The sequence below is a fragment of the Muntiacus reevesi genome, chromosome 3, assembly GCF_963930625.1.
Source record: "Muntiacus reevesi chromosome 3, mMunRee1.1, whole genome shotgun sequence".
In the NCBI taxonomy this organism is placed as follows: domain Eukaryota; kingdom Metazoa; phylum Chordata; class Mammalia; order Artiodactyla; family Cervidae; genus Muntiacus; species Muntiacus reevesi.
The window spans coordinates 76617467-76633859 of NC_089251.1; the positions used below are offsets into that span (position 1 = coordinate 76617467).

General features: G+C 37.8%; 1 protein-coding gene across 1 annotated transcript in view; it reads right to left on the reverse strand.

Moving 5' to 3' along the window:
• Window positions 1–226: 226 nt before the first annotated feature.
• The window catches only part of PLEKHH2 (pleckstrin homology, MyTH4 and FERM domain containing H2), a 96349-nt gene continuing 80182 nt past the window's right edge, over window positions 227–16393 (reverse strand). The window contains exons 25-30 of the mRNA XM_065929362.1: window positions 15002–15143; window positions 8536–8681; window positions 7368–7497; window positions 6531–6617; window positions 4033–4170; window positions 227–2489 (exon numbers count right to left, since the gene is read on the reverse strand). Coding sequence (XP_065785434.1) covers window positions 2307–2489; window positions 4033–4170; window positions 6531–6617; window positions 7368–7497; window positions 8536–8681; window positions 15002–15143 — 826 coding nt within the window. The 3' untranslated portion in view covers window positions 227–2306. The remainder of the gene's footprint in view (window positions 2490–4032; window positions 4171–6530; window positions 6618–7367; window positions 7498–8535; window positions 8682–15001; window positions 15144–16393) is intronic.

Genomic DNA, 16393 nt, shown 5'->3' on the forward strand with positions numbered 1-16393 from the left:
TGTAAATTGAGAGTTAAATTCATTTCTAAGCTATGGCAGTATTTGACTTGAGGACACAGACACAAATCTAGAACATTTAAAATAAAATTTTAGACACAGTCCAATCAACTTACCTATAAGGGGCTTATTATGAAATCATGGGAGAACGTCATGATTTATACATATTGTATATATGTCAATAAGCACACATATATATGATAATTACAATTTGCCCAAACAGCTTCTTTTTATATGGATAGAGCAAAGCAACAAAGACAAAGAATGAGTGCAGAAGGAAGTAATAACTACCATTTTCACTAGTAGTACACTTCAGCTTTGACAATGAAAACATTAGGTATTTCTTGAAGATTATTCAAAAGATAATGCTTGAAATGGGTTTTGTAAATCATTTATTATGATTGAAAGGGAGGAAAATGATAGGAGACAAATATTACAATTAAACATGTAACATTATTCTCTTGTAACCAATCATAATAACATACTTTGAATTTTTAAATGGCTATATAAAAGTAATTTCCCAGAAAATAAAATTTTCACATCATCAGTTACAGAAAATTGATTTCTTTCCATCAAAATATTTTATCTCTGCTCTATCAAAAATAAATGCCAAGTCTAGGCTACTACCATTTAAGCTAAGCCTTCACTATTCATTTAAATTAGAAGATTTTAGGGGGGGCTTACCACATGGTGAACTAACTACTGCCTGAGAATAAACTCCTCATACATATGTAACAGCTCCGCCAAGCCTCTGGCTCACCAACTAATGATTATTAAACGGTTTTCTGGGAACTTAGAAACTCCACCGTATCCCAGCCAAAAGGTGCCTGAGAGACATCCTAAACTGGTAACCAGTTTATTCTCAAAAATTAATTTGCTTACACAGTGAGTGGCTGTGGCTCAAAAGATTAGGAGAACTAGTAAATAGCAATGTATTTCTATGGGTGGTTTCGACCTTTGTCATTGTCAATAAAGCACAATCGTACTTGATCAGTGTATTTCTTGGCTCTGCTGTTTCTAAGGATGCTAACGTAGGATGGAACATTTTTAAAAGGCTTAGTGTGAGGACAGTACATTGCCACAGGGAGAAAGCAGCAAAAAAGAAAACAAGAAGGCTCGCCAACAAATTAATTCAGCAGCTAACTTTTTTTCCCCAACTGGTTAAAAAAATACCATACACAAAGTGATAAATATATGTCCAAAATATAAATAAAAAATATTCTACACATAAATAAAATTAAGTATACTTCTGATTACTATTTCAATTAAACATTTTTACAATATAATTTTCATGTCTTATCACAGTTTCATTTTCATCATGAATAATAATAAGTACTTTATTTTGATACAAACTGGAATGTACTAACCATTTATGTAACCTAGGAAAGCAATAGGTTTCTAGACTCAACTAAAATTTATCTCCTTTGAAGAAGAGTTACTTTCTCTTTTCTTTAAAAAAAATATTTTGGGGAATTTATTTTCAAACTATAATTTAAAAGACTGTGTGAAGCAAAGCTTTAAAATTTCTTTGTTTTCAAAGATATTATTATTTAACAAAGCAAGGTCAAGATGACCCAGCACCAATGGAATGAAATGTGGGCAATATTCCAGTGAACTTGGGTTATGTTGATAGCCAAGGAATGTCAGGAATCAATGTTTCATTTTAAGTTTTACACTCCAGTGATCTGAAAAGGTGACAGGGTATACTTTCTAAAACCACATTGGAGGTTCTGGTTACCTAGCGCCTGCTTTTTCACACAGTGATTCACAGAACTAAAAACTTACCCTTCAACACCACCCAGCAGCTGCTTCTTAAATTGTATACTCTACTTCTTTCTAAACACCATATCATTAATTAAAAGCACATTTAATTATAGTACATAATTTTCTGGCAGTGAGCATGTCCAAATAATCAACTGGTTTGCCAAATGAGAGTTTGGCAAAATTCCCTTGAATCTCCCTTTCTAAAGATTGCTAGAATATTTTTTTTTAAGAGAAAAAAAGGCTTGATGTGTCTGATGCAAAGGAAAAGGTGATGGGAAAAAATGGCAAATTCTAACCCAGCTAAGGTAAAAGAAAATTAGCATGTGGGAAAATTTGTTTAGGTTTTATGTGTGTGTGTGTTTAAGTTTTATTACAAGCATTTATTTGAATATCTATGAATCAAATGGCAGAGAGTAACTCCCATTATTTTTAAAGAATGGACTTCTACTGTGTGGGTGTCATGCTGCCATGATGTAGATGAACGTATTTGGAGCTGATGCAGCCATGCTTAGAGGACAGGGGGAGGTGTTCAGGCCCCCGAGCTTTCAGAGCAGAGTGGGGCCTTTGGCTGGTCTGCTGCTTGCCAGCAGGGGCTGGCTTCCCATCACCCTGGCGTGGAAACCCTGGGTCTGAGCTGAGAGCAGCGCTGGAGCAGAGAGGTGGTGAACCGCCTTTTGCTGGTAGAAGTTGTTTATGTAGCTGGCGATCAAAAGGGTGATTTCAAGAATCTAAAACAAGAAAAGTGGAATTGTTATCCTCTTGAGAAGTTCTCATCATTTTCAAAAGAGTGAAGGGTTGGCCATGAGGGCACTCCATCTGCAAGTGCCCAGGCCACCAGAATTCCCTTTCAACCAGATCAAACAGTGGAGTACAGCTGACCCTTGAACAACACAGGGCTTAGGGACCCTGACACTCTGAGCAGTCAGAAATTTGTGTGTAACTCTGCAGTGCCCCTCTGCAGCCACGGTTCCTCTGTATCCATAGTTCCACATCCATGGATTCAACTAACCATGGATCGTGTAGTAATATAATATAGTCTTTACAATTGAAAAAAACCTATGTGTAGGTGGACCCGTGCAGTTCATACCTGTATTGTTCAAGAGTCAACTGTAACTTACATGTTCAGCACCATCCATTTTTCCATTAGTTAAACCAGGACAAAGTGGTACTTAAAAAAAAAAATCAAATTTAGTGGCAATATTAGAAAATGTGACAATAGTACAATTCTGTCAGTTATCTTAAATAGCCATATTTGTGAATACATGAATAAGAAATTCAGTGTATTATATTAACTCTTTATTTAAACTGAAGTTTGCCATGATCTTCTGCACTTACTATCTGCCTTCACTTAAATATAGATTTAATTAAGAAATATATATGCCATTTTTTAAAGCTTCAGATTATTAAAAAAGTAGTCTCTTTTAGTTGATAATTTTAAGACAAAGTTTTAGAAAAATTAGTTTCTCATTCTTTTCCCTAAAATTGGAATCACATGTTAGAATGCAGACCTTTTATTTATTGCTTTTACTTAGAGACATTGAAACTACATAGCTTGTTAAAATTGTAAAGAAACAAGTATGTCTTAATTTTAAAACTTCACTCTTCTCACTAATGAGTCCATTAAGTGAATTATTCCAAGTAAATAAGATAATGCATATAAAATACCTGACAATAACAACTTACAGCAGGACCACTTATTTTGATCTCTCTGTATACCAGGCACTGAGCTAAACATTTTAGGTTTTAAAATTAATTAGTTAATTAATTTTTGGCTGTGCTGGATCTTTGTTGCTGTACGGGCTTTGTCTAGTTGGGGTACGTGAGGGCTAATCTCTGGTTGGGGTTCGTGGGCTTTTTGTGGCCATGGCTTCTCTTTTTGCGGAGCACGGGCTCTAGCTCAGTAGTCATGGAGCACGGGCTGAGGTGCCCCACAGCATGTGGGATCTTCCCAGACCAGGGATTGAACCCATGTCCCCTGCATTGGCAGGCAGACTCCCAACTACTGGACTACCAGGAAAGTCTGGGCTAAACACTTCACGATTCTCTCATTTAATTTTTAATTCAGGAAAAAAAAAAAAAAAAGGAACATTATACCATTTTTTAGATGAAGAAACCAAGGCTTAGGGAGAAGATGCAAGCCAAAATTTGGACCTATGACTGTATGATTATAAGCAGTTTGTTTTCACATCAAGAATTTAAGTCTTCGCACAATTAATATTTTAGTGTGAGAAAAACTAGCATAAAAAAGTTAGCCTAAAGGCTTCTACTCACCTTGGGTTTTGCCATAGCAAAAATCAATTTCTCTGTTGGTTTGTCCTTTGAATGTGCATTGTTAATGACCACCATAAAATCATCTTGATAACCTCCAAAGGTCATTAGACTCTTGTATACATAGCTGACTATTAACCTCTTCAAAGAGAAGAAAAAAGTAAATATGTTATACACTATTTTCAAAGAAAGATGAGAGATGATTAATAACATATATCTCCATTAAGATGCTGATACAGATGGAAAACAACTGTAGATGGAAAATATTTTTAATTCTATACAGTTTCAAAAAGCAAAACTTGAATTTGCTGTGTACCAGTAACTATTTATGTAGCATTTACACTGTATTTTTCCTTAAAGATTTCTATCTATCTGTCTATCTGTCTGCCTACCTACCTACCTGGTTGAACCATATGAACCTGATGCTTTTTTAAGGTAAAAAATGGTCAAAAATTGGCAAATCCATGTAGTTAACCCTGATAAACAGATCTTGATATATGTAAACATAACCAGTATCAAGCATACTATTTCTTTTTTAACTTTCTGCTTCTTTTAACTTAACAGCATGTTATGAACATCTTTCCATGACACCGAACATACTTGCTATATAGACATTTATTTAGATTTTATAGACACAGACATTATTTAACTAATCTATTGAAGAATATTTAAATTTTTTGTTACTATCTTACTCCAATGAATATTTTGGGACATATTTCATAATACACTTAGAATAATTATTTCTATGGTTATAAACCTCAACAGCTAAAATTGTTATCTCAAAAAAGTAAACCTTTCGAAACTCAGAACCATTATACCCATTTACATTTCCAGCATTTTGCAGTCTTGATAACACAGGATACCATCATTTGTTTGAAGCTCTGCCAATCTGATTGGTGAAAAGTAGAATCTCACTGTATTAAACTGAATTTACTTGATTGATGGTGAGATTAACATTTAAAAATACATTTACTGAATATTAGTATTTCTTCTGTGAACTGCCTTAGCCCATTTGTCTATTGCTATGTTCATCATTTCTTTACTATCTGGAAAGACATCCACGTTCCTAAAGGGTAACAACTCTTTGTCATACATGCAGCAAATACTTTTCCCCAATGTGTTACTAAAACAATTTTTAAAATATAATTCAAAGATGTACAGCCTAAAAGGAAAGGAATCTATGTATTTAATGATTAGCTTGCAAGACCTGGAGCAGATCATCCCAGTACTGGACACCTCCCCTGTTGCAGGACAGCAGTGTTAATCTCCTGGTCTGTACATCCATCTCTCAGAATCAACAAACTGGTTTACTTAGCCAAGGTAACTCAATACTGGTGTAAAATTTTTGTTGACTTTAAGTCACTGGCTTTATAATCTATCTTCAGATTGTTTATTCAAGAACTAAAAGGCATTCAAGAAACATGCCATGGCGTGCTAAGTCGCTTCAGTCATGTCCGACTATTTGCAACCCTATGGACTGTAGCCTGCCAGGCTCCTCTGCCCATGGGACCCTCCGGGCAAGAACACTGGAGTGGGTTGCTATGCCCTCCTCCAGGGGATCTTCTCGACCCAGATTGAACCGATGTCTCCTGTGGTTCCTGCATTGTAGGCAAATTCTTTACCCCTGAACCATGGGGAAGCCCACTGAAGAAATATAAACACCTTCAAAAGAGTTTTCAACAGTTATAAGGAGAAACAGTAACTAAAACACTAAAGGATAGTCTCATTTCCAAGAAATTCTCAGTGATCCTGACTATAGCCACAAGTAGGAGAGCCCACTACACCTACCAGGTGAATTGAGCAATCCCTGTCCACCAGGTTAAAAAAAAGATTTTTTTTAAAGTAATCTGATATATATATATATATATATATATATATATATATATAATATGATAGAAAATAAAGTGAATTTCAGATAAACAAATGAATAAATAAAAATCACAGTTTGACTTTATAATTAATCATGTAAATAACTCTAAGATACTGTATATGTACAAGTGAATGCGTAAGTGATATTATGGCAAAGTATAGAAATTGTTACAGAAGCTTCAGTGAAACTGAACTTAAAATTTTGCTAACTAAAGTTTCTACCTTAATGTTATCTTCAAGAGATATCTTAATGTTGTCTTAATGTTATATATTAATGTTATACCTTAATATTATCTTCAAGAGATATGTTATCTTAGTGTTATTTTACACAGGAAGCCATCTTCTGAACACTATAAATGAGTGGTCATTTTACAAATACAACCGTGACTGCAATTTAGTCATGGTATCTTAATATTTTTCTCATACATAATACATAGCCTGTCTAATCTTGTTTTAAAAGATTAAATTGTAATCATGGTTGTATCTGTAAAATGATTTCACGATATAGTATTAGGAAGGATATTTTTCTGTGTATAAGAAAAATAAGATTAAGGTATCATTACCTTCTGTTTATGGCACACTGAGCAATGGAAATAGTTGACTCAATGCAAAACTTAAGGATTTAATCTTACCATGGAGTTGTATTCTAAGATGCTTAAACCATCCTCATGTATAGCCAGCCACATGAACGTACTTCCAAGGGATGATGGGGTTATGGGCTATGAAAAGGTGAAAATATACTATATAATAGATGCTAAGCAAAATTACAGAAATGTTTTAGTCTAAATGCAGTACGACATTTCTAAGAACCACAGCAACAACATCTTATTATTAAAAATCTCACTTGAGGAGTAGACAGTGTGGTATAATGGAAAGAATAGTGAATTAGGAGACCCAAATTTGGGTCTTGAATTTGGGTTCGAGACCCACATCTGTCATTTATTAACATGTGTATTTGGACAGGCCACTTAATCTAACCCCTAGCAGGGTTTGCCTCTCCTTCCTCAGGGTCACGTCATCTTAACCACCAGTGGTTTCCAGACCTATTGCAACACTGGTTGTGAGTTCCTGAAAAGTGTGAGAATAACTTATCTGAAACTATGGGCTTCTGTATCTCTAGAGCTCAGCTATGTGTTTGGCAAACAAAATTCACAATTACCAAATAATACAAATGAGTGGATGGATGAATGAATAAAGAGAAGAAAGCAGAGCTAAGCGGCTGTCTTCAGTCTACTGATTAAGCCTTCTGAGTGTAAGAAATGATTTTGGCAGGGTACACGGGAGCAGAAGGGAAAAGGCAGAGATACCGGTGGCTTTCCTGCTCTTTCCTCAGTGTCCTGTCATGGTTTTCTTTATATTGTTGGAAATTCCCTTATTTTCTTTTAAAAAGTTGAATATATTAAACCTGGGGTCACAGTTATCACTTTATATTCTACTAAACTGGATAACCTCCCCCTACCATTTCTTACTTTTGCAAGAAACAGCTTGGCACCAAAGAATGGCCACTTCCTGGCGACTGTCAAATAGATTCGCACACAGTCAGCAGCACTGTGTCCTCGGAGGGCCATCCACCTGGTTGACAGTCGCTGGCAAAGCTGCCTAAAAAAAAAAAAGAAAAAGAATAAAAACACACACAAAAAAACACAAACAATGTATCATCCTCCCGAGATAAAGCTCTTGTTGAGCCAATCCTAGACACCACTGGGAGACCTACTCACGGGGACGCTCCCCAGGGGAGACCTACCCAGGGGAAGCTGTGGTTTAGTGGCACCCATTCTTACCACTATCCACCCCTTGTCCCTTGTGTAGCATTCCTTTCACCAAATTCCCCTATCTGTTAGTGCTCTCAGTATGACCTAGGTTCCCTGCTCCCCACTCCCTTCAGGTAAAAATTTAAAATCTGATAAGCTAACATCAAACTTTTGCATAATTAGCCTAGAATCTCATGGGAATAACTTTCATTTTTAAAGAAGTACAAGAATTGGAGACTGAAGAATGACTCCCCAACGGTGGAATTTAGGTGCTACCACTCCTGGCTCGGAGAGAGGCTGGGTACAGGGGAAACCTCTTAAATAAAATCATGAAGGCAACCACTTATTCTACAGAGACAACAGACTAATCACAAATGTTTCTGTTTTAAAAAACTTCATGGTGAATTGGATTTGCCTCTATTTTTGAATCTATGCCTTTTCTTCATTAAGTTTTCAAAAATCAAAACTCCAAATTAGTAGAATGGAATTAAAATTTTTTATTAAAAAACTTTGTGTAAGAAAATACTTTATTTTTATTCTAATTTGTTTATAATGTAATACCCTAAGAGGTAAACATTTCATAAATTAAACATATTTGCCAATTTTTCCTTTTATTTATTAGCAAGATTAATTTGGACAAGAATGAATAAGATCAAATAATAAGAAAATCTTAAGGCAGATTTTTTTCTTATTGAAAAAGTTTAAATTTAGCTACTAAAGTTTCCAGACACATCTCAAATAAAAAGAACTATAACCTCTTGGTATTCAACAGTACTTTAAAAATCTTGAGCAAATCGTTACATATAATTTTTTTCATCTTTAAAATTTGTACAGAAAAATATCACTGAAAAACTAGTGCATATCTGCCCTTTAAATAGTTCTTTACCTTAGCTGTTCTTCAGAAGAGTCATCTCTATACCTTTTAGGATAAAATTTCTCTATGACTTGTTTTAGAGTTTGATTTGCTTTGCACTGATTAGTAACGTGACCTGCTGGAGTGGAAAAAGGTCTTTCAAAATCTCCAATCTCCACCTAATTGGAAACCCAAAAAAGAGAAAACAGAGGATATTTTAAAAGAATTTTTAGAAAGAAAATCAGTTTTATTTTTTTCTAAGCACTGTAACATACAACATATAAATCTATTTGTCATGATCATGTGATTATGGAATTTGTGATCATATATAAATACTATTATTTAAATCTAAATTCCACTTGAAGTTTAATTATGAGACAAATCTACAATTCAAGCATTCCCTGCGGGCTTCCCTGGTGGCTCAGCTGGTAAAGAACCTGCCTGCAACGCAGGAAGTGAAGGTGAAAGTGAAGTCACTCAGTCATGTCTGCCTCTTTGTGACCCCATGGACTGTAGCCTACCAGGCTCCTCTGTCCATGGGATTTTCCAGGCAAGAGTACTGGAGTGGGTTGCCATTTAGGTTTGATTCCTGGGTTGGGAAGATCCCCTGCAGAAGGAAATGGCAACCCACTCCAGTATTCTTGCCTGGGAAATCCCATGGACAGAGGAGCCTGAAGGGCTACAGTCCACAGACTTGCAAAGAGTTGGGCATGACTGAGTGACCAACATGATATGACATAGTTTCATTTCTATATTAAATTCTAGGTTAAAATCTGATAGTACAATATTTGCTCAAGATCACTTTACTATTGCCTGTAACAACACTCTAATTTTTCATTTTAAAGGTACAATTTTGGTTGATGATAATAAGGCAAAATAGAAGTTAGAAATAAAAAATAGATATAAAGCTATGAAAAATCTTTTAAAAGTATTACTTGCACTTTTTAAGGGTCTCCACTGAATATAATGGGAGCAAGTCCTACATTCTCATCACTTCCTGGATTTTCTCCATAAATGTGACTGTATGCATCCCCTCAAACTATTGTTCCATTTGTTCTGGAAACAAAGTCCTTCGTTACCTTTTTTTCCTGAATGAGAGAATGTTCAATCCTATTTCTATTAACAGACTACACAGATGCCACCCCTCTACCAACCCATCAAACCATCCATCCATCCATCCTTCCCTCTCTCCATCCACTCTCCCACCCATTCACTCATCCAAACCTGTACTGAGTTCTCATTATATGTCAGGCACTGTGCTAATTTATATGAGAAAGAAAACAGTTGAGCACAATTCCTGTCCTCAAAGAGTTTACTGTCTAGTAGAGGAGACTGAAGAATAAATATACACTTGTGATAAACTGTGTTAAATGCTTTCTTTGTATATGGTACCAAAGAGGGTTCAATGAGTGAGATGGGGTGGGAGGCACATTGAACATCCACATCCTTACCTATAACACACCCCAGCAAACAGATGAAGGGTTCCATCATGACTGAGATGGTCCTACAGAAAGCACTGGTTCTCCCTCTCAAAAGGGTTTCTCTGTCTCCAGGTAAGCTGTTGGCACAACATGCCTCTGAGATTCTGACTCCTGTGACTTCTCTTATCTAGTTCTTACTCTGACCAGCTACTGTCTAAATTCCTCAGCTGAGCTTTGCTCTTACAATCAATTATTATAATTTTCTAGGTTCCCTGTTCTTGGTTTGGCTTTGCTGTGCAACTTTTTCACTCCCATCTCCTATCTAATCAGTTGTTGTTTAGTTGCTCAGTCCGATCCAACTCTTTGCGACCCCATGGACTGCAACACACCAGGTTTCCCTGTCATTCACCATCTCATGAGGTATTATCCTAATTTCCTCACACCAAATAAAAGATGTCCATCTGCTCTTCAAATACACTGAAATCCTGCCCCCAGAGCAAGCTTTTCATTGTCCCCACCTATAAGCAGGCGGTACTCAGCACAGCTACCTGTGAACCCTCAGACCAGGATTTAACCTCCAAGGATATGGCAGTTGTACAAACAATAGCTACAAACATAGTAAGCTATCTAAGGCAACCCTGGCTGTTAGGGAACCCTGTAATGCAATATTCAAGTTCAAGGTCACTCTCTCTGGCCCCAGGCATACTGTGTAGCACAGAATGATCACAATAAATGTTTGGAGAATTAACTCCAAATAGTTGGAGTCAACTTAGGAAGCACCCTAGGTGGTATGAGTGGTAAAGAACCTGCCTGCCAATGCAGGAGACATAAGAGACGTGGGTTCAATCCCTGGGTCAGGAAGCTTCCTTGGAGGAGGGCATGGCAATCCACTCTAGTATTCTTGCCTGGAGAATTCCATGGACAGAGGAGCCTGGCGGGCTATAGTTCATGTGTCTGTGTTAGTTGCTCAGTCGTGTCCGACTCTGTGCAACTCCATGGACTCCTCTGTCCATGGAATCCTCCAGACAAGAATACTGGAGTGGGTTGCCATTGCCTCCTCCAAAGGAGAAGTCCCTGGGGTCACACAAAGTGGGATACAACTTAGCAACCGAGCATGCATGCTTGCCCCACATGCCTCACATCAACGTGGCACGTTACCAGACACCATATACAATAAGACATCAGCTCCAAGAACTTCCTGATTAAGACAGAGGATATCAACAAGGACCTACAGACCCTCAAATTACAACAGAGATAACTATCTTCTACAGAGCTCAGATTTCCTTAGTATATTTCATTTACCTCTGCAAAAACTATTCTGAGGAAGTGATCAGAAGTATTATTTACTTTTCCTTTTGTAGATGGAGAAATTACACTTTTTAGTTAGTAAAGCACTCAGAATTTTCTAGATGTATCGTTTTACCTTTCTACTCCTTTCAAAAATTCATCTAAAATTTTAGAAGCATGTATCTCCAAAGAATGTGATAATTTTTCCTAAAGAATGTGATAATTTTTCCTGGAGATAGTATTTTCTTTTCCCACAAAATTAAAAGTTAAGAAAACGAACTTAAATTTTAGCAAAAATGAAAGTGCTTTTAACAGAGCATCTGTGATGTTAGAGGATCAAAGCCTAGAAAAGCACATGATAGGAAATTACTCCTAATCCTATCATCAAGAAAATAGGTGACTTAGTTCTTTCCTCAGCTTTTCATCACTGCAAAAAGAAATACTTAGTGTAGCAGGAATGCTTTAGAGTCTGATGACCATAAAGTTGATATGAAAGTAAACTACATTATCAACTATTCATGCATCCAAGAACATGATGGAGAATGGACTGTGTGTAAAGCACTGTGCTAGATACAAAGACGAATAAGGAGAGCCCTTGCTTTCAGGAAGGCCACTGGGGTCAGGACAGTAATAGATACGTGCAAGGCATTGCCAAAACCTTAAGAGGAACATTTAACCCATCCAGGAAGAATTCAACAAGGGTTTCTGGTATGAGTGACACCCAAGATAAAAATGAAAGGATCAACTGAAGTTAACAGGTAGAGGCATGGGATTAGAGGTGTCTAAACAGAGGAGACAAATAAGTAAAGCATAAGAAGAAAGAATAAGTGAATCATATACAAATCAGGACCATAAAGTTCAAGGTAGAGAGCATTAAGAGATGAGGCTGGAGGGGCAAAAAGAGTTTAGATCATGACAGTCCTTCCATGTAAACAAGGGAATGACACGGTGATTCACGTTTTTTTCTGCGTCTCCATTCCAGTTTACTGTATTATCAGTGCTGCCTGACAAACCACCAGGCCACAGTTTCTAGGCCCAACCTTAGGAAAATGGCAGCTTCCACATACTGTCTCTTCTGGGACACTGCTCTTGTCATCCTACCACCATTCTGTGAGGAAGCACAAGCAGACACCTGAAGAGGGGACGAGCAGGTGTTCCAATTGACGTAAGTTCCAAGTAACAGCTGGCATCAGCCACCATGTGCAAGTGAAAAAGTTGGCTTAAGACTCAACATTCACAAAACTAAGATCATGGCATCCAGTCTCATCACTTCATGAAAAATAGATGGGGAAACAATGGAAGCAGTGAGACACTATTTTTCTGGGTTCCAAAATCACTGCAGATGGTGACTGCAGCCATGAAATTAAAAGACACTTGCTCCTTGGAAGAAAAGTTATGACCAACCTAGACAGTATATTAAAAAGCAGAGACATTACTTTGCCAACAAAGGTCCATCTCGTCAAAGCTATGGTTTTTCCAGTAGTCATATGTGGATGTGAGAGTTGGACTATAAAGAAAGCTGAGCGCCGAAGAATTGGTGCTTTTGAACTGTGGTGTTGGAGAAGACTCTAGAGAGTCCCTTGGACTGCAAGGAGATCAAACCAGTCAATCCTAAAGGAAATCAGTCCTCAATACTCACTGGAAGGACTGATGCTGAAGCTGAAACTCCAATACTTTGGCGAAGAACTGACTTGCTGGAAAAGATCCTGATGCTGGGAAAGACTGAAGGCAGGAGGAGACGGGGTCACAGAGGATGAGATGGTTGGATGGCATCACCGACTCAATGGACATGAGTTTAAGCAAGTTCTGGGAGCTGGTGATAGACAGGGAAGTCTGGCGTGCTGTAGTACATGGGGTTGCAAAGAGTTGGACACGACTGGGCAACTGAACTGAACTGAACTGGCAGATCGAACAGAGGCAGTGTCACAGTGAAGATGCAAATGTGAAGAAAGAAAAAGGAAGATAATTAGTTCCTGGTATGTTGAACTTAAGGAGCCCATGAAAGCAATATGAGCTGAGAGAAAAGATTTGGGAATCATGGGCATTGGTGGTAGATAAAATGAAGAGGATGACTAAGATGTTCTAAGATGGTAGAAGGAGTGAGAAGACCGAAAACCCTGGGGAATCTAAGCCAACAACACACCATTTTCCCTGAATTAAAATGTGCAGAGACCCAGGTGGGGTAGAGACTGCACATTGCGTCTCATGACCATTCTCTTATCTTTCTGAGCAATAAAAACTTTGCATTTTTTAAGGCTCATTGCTGCCCAGCTGAGACCACATTTTCTAGTCTCTAGTAAGTTGGCAAGGTCAGGTGACTTAAGTTTGACCAAAGAAACATAAATGGAAGCATTCTATATAACTGCTAGGAAGATTCTCAAAAGCAGGAAGGCAAGCCCTTCTTCAGTTCTTCCTCCATTCTGATGCCTGGAACACTGATGTAATGGTGGGAACTCTGGCAGATCCCCAGGACCATGAAAATGTCGGCAGAATGGAGGAGAGGATAAAGCACATGTCCGTCTTGACTACAGACACACCAGAATGCCTATCTCCTGCTGGGGAGGGGAAGATTTCTCCCCACTAACCATCTAGAGAACTTCAACTCGGTCTAATAATTAAATTGACACCAGACAGATTATCAGGAGAAGTGAACCAGCTGAATGCAGAGGTCTCATAGATACGCTGTAAGCATGTGAAGTCATTCTAGTCATGTCTGACTCTTTGCGACCCTATGGACAGTAGACCCCTTGGCTCCTCTGTCTACGGGATTCTCCAGGCAAGAATACTGGAGCCGTCGGTTGCTGTGTCCTCCTCCAGAGGATCTTCCCAACCCAGGGATTGGACCCATGTCTCTTGCATCTCCTGCATTGGCAAGCAGGTTCTTTACCCACTTAGCCACCAGGGAAGCTCGCTTATAGATACAAAACCCCTGAAATGACCAAAGCAAGCTATTTATATATCACTTTTAGACAAAGAAATAATTATTTACCAAGATCTAACAAAACAAAGAGGCCTGTGTTTGGGGTAGAAGATTAGTGAAGTAGTAACTTCAAAAGCTGCTTATACAACTTTCTTAGCCTTGAATTCCCTAACTGTTGACAAGGATGCTTTCTATCCTCCTCCTACAGGGAGGATTCCTTCAGATGGGAGATTTATTTTCAGCTTTTAGGGCAAAATAGGGAGGTCAGAGTGTTTTTTAAGTATATATCATTTTTTCCCACCAGTTGTTTCTAAAGTAACTTTAATTCAAAATAATCAACATGCCACTGAGGCATATTTGGGGGCAGACTGCCCTGGGCCCCAACACTTTCTATCTGAGGGTCAAATAATGCCAATATTTCTTTCTTGATTGTCTCTATTAATTTGCATGTGCAGTTTATAGTCATCTTAATTTAATCTTAATTGATATAACAGGCAAATATCAATAGAAGAAAATGTTTTAGCTTTTTAAAGACTGATCTTACTTGTTTACTGAACATTTTCAGCAAGGCATCCACAACCCCACAGCTCAACACTCAAAATTCTTTATTAAATGCAAAACCTAGTGGGATACTTTCAAGACAATTAAGAAACTAGGTTCTCTTTATGGTACATTGTCTCATTCTACATCACCGCAGTTGTCAGCAATGGGAGTCAAACTGTAATTATAATGCCTGTATTCTTAAGGTGTTAATCACAGCAAATTGAATTTAAAGAATTATGAAAAGTATATTGTTTTAGTATGTTTAATTCAGTGATGAAATTAGCATTTTATCTTTACAAAATATTGCTCTACATAACATGGAAGTTACCTGAGCTAAAAGAGCTGCCATTTCTAATGCCAGGTCCCTGTTCAGAGGAAAAAGTCCATTTACTATTTGATCATTTATCTGATACATTAACAGCAACTTTTCTCTCTCAGTCTCTCCTCGAACTTGCATTGAGAAATATAATCTGTAAAAAAAGAGGAAATTTTTCATTATATGATATACTTACAAAAGAAGAAGGTAAAGAGAAATCCAGATGACTGATATGGGGTTGTTCTAACAATAGTTCTCTCAGTGATACAAACATTATGATCTGTTGATGAACTCTGTTTCTATTCTTTATAACATTTACCAGCAAACTGAGAAAAACTGCTCTGAAGCTGAGGTTGAGGGGTGCTTCTATGCTATTTTTATGCCCTGAAATACCTTAGCTGCTACTGAGGAAGGACCTGACACCAGTGGGCTGTATCAATCCAATTTTAAAAACACTCCTGATCTTTCCTACACACCTTGGACATAACAGGGAATAGGAAATGAAGGTTTCAATTAAAAATCAATATCAAATGGTCAAATGGGGGCAGTTTTCTCCAGGAATCTAAAAGATGGCACATCTATCTGAAAGTAATTGCACATTTAAATGCTTTGACTTTTTTTCTTTTTGCCACATTCTGATAAACAGCCCTAGGATCTCAAATATAGTTTACATGCTATCATTATTACTTGTTGAAATATGATCTGGCTTTTGTTCACCTAGGTCTTCATCGATTCAGTGACCCTTTGTATTTAATCACTGTACTGTTTCTTTGTTCTTTTAAATTTTATTTATTTATTTGGCTGTGTTGGATCTTAGATGCATCATGCAGAATCTTCTTTGCACCATGTAGATCTTTCCTTGTGGCATGTGGAGTCTCTCTAGTTGCAGCGTGAGGGCTCCAGTAGTTGCAGCGCCCCAGCTTAGCTGCCCTGCAGCATGTGGGATCTTAGTTCCCCAACCAGGGATTGAACCCGTGTCCTCTGTATTGCAAGGAAGATTCTTAACCACTGGACCACTAGGGAAGTCCTGGGCCACTTCTTTATATGAGGTTTCTGAGGCTCTGACTCTAGGCTACAGAGCAGGCAGAGAGCCCTGTAAACACTGTAAATACGGCGACAGTGGGGCGGGTAAGCAGCACGGTGACAAGCCTTAACATTGTCATGACAACACCGTGGCAGGAAAAGAGAGATTTAGATCTGACATTTGTCAGGTGTGTGCTCAATTAACTGTAACTGGATTTCCAGCCTTTTTTCCCCCATCCACTTGAAGAAGAGGACACACTATCATCAGTTACAAAATTTCTCATGGTAATTATCTCAAATAGCAAGAAATGAGAGGGCAGCAGGCCAGAATCTCAGGGGAAGCATGGGCAGGGGGCGGGGGTGCACTTTGAAAAGCTCTTC